This window comes from Lycium ferocissimum, chromosome 9 (genome assembly GCF_029784015.1).
Source record: "Lycium ferocissimum isolate CSIRO_LF1 chromosome 9, AGI_CSIRO_Lferr_CH_V1, whole genome shotgun sequence".
Taxonomy (NCBI): Eukaryota; Viridiplantae; Streptophyta; class Magnoliopsida; order Solanales; family Solanaceae; genus Lycium; species Lycium ferocissimum.
The window spans coordinates 41,377,511-41,380,520 of record NC_081350.1 but is presented as its reverse complement, the minus strand read 5'-3'; the positions used below and the strand labels follow the sequence as shown (position 1 = coordinate 41,380,520).

The window sequence follows — 3,010 nt, the reverse complement described above, 5'->3', positions numbered from 1 at the left end:
AGTGGAGATGCGAATAGTATGTGGGATAGGACTGCCATTTGCATTAAGGGAGAAGTTAGATAGGTGCTAGGGGTCTCGAGAGGTAGATTTGGTGGGCATCGAGGGGGACTGATGGTGGAATGGAGAGGTCCAAGGGAAGGTAGAAGAAAAGAAGGTGGCATATGTGAAGTTGGTGGAGAGTATAGACAAGGAGGAAAAGTAATCAAATAGGAAGAGGTATAAGATGGCGAGGAAGGAGGCAAAACTTTCAGTTACAGCAGCAAAAACGAGAGGTTTTGAACACTTGTATGCAGAATTAGAGGACAAAGATAAGGGTAAGAAGTTGTACAGGATAGCCAAGGTGAGGGAGGGAGGGCATGTGATTTGGATCAAGTGAAGTGTACCAAGGATGGGGATGGTAGCGTACTAGTGGAGGAGGCACTCATTAGACGGAGAATGCAATCATTTTTCCATATGCTCTTGAAAGAGGAAGGGGATAAAGTCATTGTTTTGGGGGAGCTGGAGCACTCCGGGAGGCGTCGCGATTTTAGGTATTGTAGGCGTATTAAGGTTGAAGAGGTCAAGAGGGATATTCGTAGGATGCGCGGGGGAAGAGCGACTGGGCCTGACGAGATCCCGATGAAATTTTTAAGTGCCCGAGCAGGGCGAGTATAGAGTGGCTGACTGAGTTGTTTAATGTCATTTTTAGGACGATGAAAATGCCTGAGGAATGGAACTATGATCCCTTTGTACAAAAACAAGGGTGACATCCATAATTGCAACAACCATAAGGGTATTAAGCTGCTAAGCCATACTATGAAAGTTTGGGAGAGGGTGGTGGAGTTGAGGGTGAGAAGAGACGTGTCTGTCATGCCGGAATGCTCAACTACAAAAGTAATTCATCTGGTAGGACCAAGACAGAGTACTTAGAGTGCAAGTTAAGTGAAGTAGAGTAGGAGGTAGGCGTGGAGGTAAGGCTTGATACCCAGGTGATGTGCCGTGAAATTACGGCACATATGATGCTTTTTGACTACAAGTTTTACTTATTTTTTAGCTATTTTGTGTTGTTTTGATGTGTTTCAGGAAAATGAGTACTAAAAGGCAAAAACAAGGAATTTTCACTAAAGTCCATACATTTTGCAGAAGTACGGGCCATACATATTTGTAGGTCCTGTACATGAATCGCGTACCTCGTTTAGAAGAAGCAGAATGCTCCAGTTTTAGAAGATGAGGTACGGGCAAAAAGGACGAGACGTACTTTGAAGTACGACCCGTACATTCAGCTCGTACTTGTTGACCAAATTCCTGAAGAAGCATCTCGTACATATTTTCCACGGGACGTACTTAATTGTATGTTCCATACTTAGTTCCGTCGGGGCAATTTTGTCTTAAAGAAGATTTTGAGTTTTGGACCTTATAAATAAATTCACTTAGGAATAAGAGGAATTAACTTAGCACAGATTAATTGTTTTCATATCAACTCTTTTATATTTGGGAAAATCATAAAGAGATATAATCCTTAACTATTGGGAAATATTAGGGATTCAATTAGAGGTTATGCGCATTCTTACAACAATCCATTAGAAATATATCAAGATCAATACCCATGCATTACACTTCATCTAAAAAGGGACACAACCTTGGTTTCTTTAATTAATTCTATTACAGTCAAAAGCAAAATAGTTAGTAAACAAATATCTTTTACAAACTTAACGGAATACGTAACGAGACCGCGAGAAAGTACGCAACTACATTAGTAACCTTTTCACACCCTATTCTCTGTAGGATTCAACCCCAACCTAGTCAAGAGTATATTTGACAACGTCCGCGTTACGCCATTTATTAGGTGTAATCTGAGTGTATCATTAGGTCATTCAAAAGAGTGAGTTTCAAGTATCTTGGGTCTATTATCTAAGAAAATAGGGAGATTGACGAAGATGTCACACATCGTATTAGTTCAGGGTGGATGAAATGGAAACTTGCATCCAGAGTCTTGTGTGATAAGAAAGTGCCACCAAAACTTAAAGGTAAGTTCTACAGAGTGGGGGTTAGACCAACTATGTTGTATGGGGCGGAGTGTTGGTGTTACATCTCAAAAAATTTCGTGTCGTTCGCTTCGTAAGTAAACTAGCGCAAGCTCGCAGGCTGCGTAACCCTTATAAGGTTAAGGAATACTTTTAATAAGTGCTAACAAGTGTCTAAAGTTTTCGGGATCAACTGAAATGAAGGAATTAAGTTTGTCAAAAATTTGGGAAAACTTGGCAAAATTTTGGACAGAATTTTTAGTCCAACTTTAGGGAGGTGTATCTCCTAGAATATGAGGAGATATGGAATTCATAGCCTTTGTAAATTGAAGTACATTGAGTCTAGTTTCCAATGCAACAAATCGTTCGTCGATATCACATCGGAGTAGAAAGTTATGATATTCCAAAATTGGCCGTTAGAAGCCTCTTCGCGAATGCGAGCCAAGGCCTCGCGAATGCGAAGGGCAATTATAAGTCGGTGGAAACCGACCTTCTACCCTATAAATACCAATCCCCACTCATTTTCAGCTCGTTCTTACACCCAAAAAGGTCTAGAAACTTAAGGGACCACTCTCCCAACATTCCATATTATTAAAACCAAGAAATCATAAGGAGGTTATGTAATCTGGGCTCAGGAAGCTCGAGACAACATTATATTATCGTGATTATTGTGAAGCAAAGTGAAAGATGGGAGGATATTGGGTTTGAAGCAATCAGTGATCAATTGAAAGTTAATAAGGTAAGATCTTTCCTCTATAACTATGGAATTAAGTTAATCCGAAGTTATATTCGCTAGATAATCGTGTAATACGACAAATTGGACAAAAGGTGAAACAAGTCTTGTATGAAATACCATATTGAGATAATAAGATTGTTGATTCTATGTGATTATTGCATATGTTGAATTGAGTTGCTTTTGGAGGATTTTAATGGTTTAAAGTGAAGGAACGTTGTATAAATGTTATAGTTTGATATTTATGTTGTTGGGTTAGGATTGATTTTGGGGG

At 39.6% G+C, this 3,010-nt stretch overlaps 1 protein-coding gene across 1 annotated transcript in view; it reads left to right on the top strand.

The window, feature by feature from the left end:
* The first annotated feature begins 223 nt into the window (after positions 1–223).
* The window catches only part of LOC132031921 (putative receptor-like protein 8), a 26,244-nt gene continuing 23,457 nt past the window's right edge, over positions 224–3,010 (top strand). Inside the window, exon 1 of the mRNA XM_059421784.1 lies at positions 224–314. Within this exon, the coding sequence (XP_059277767.1) occupies positions 224–314 (91 nt within the window). The remainder of the gene's footprint in view (positions 315–3,010) is intronic.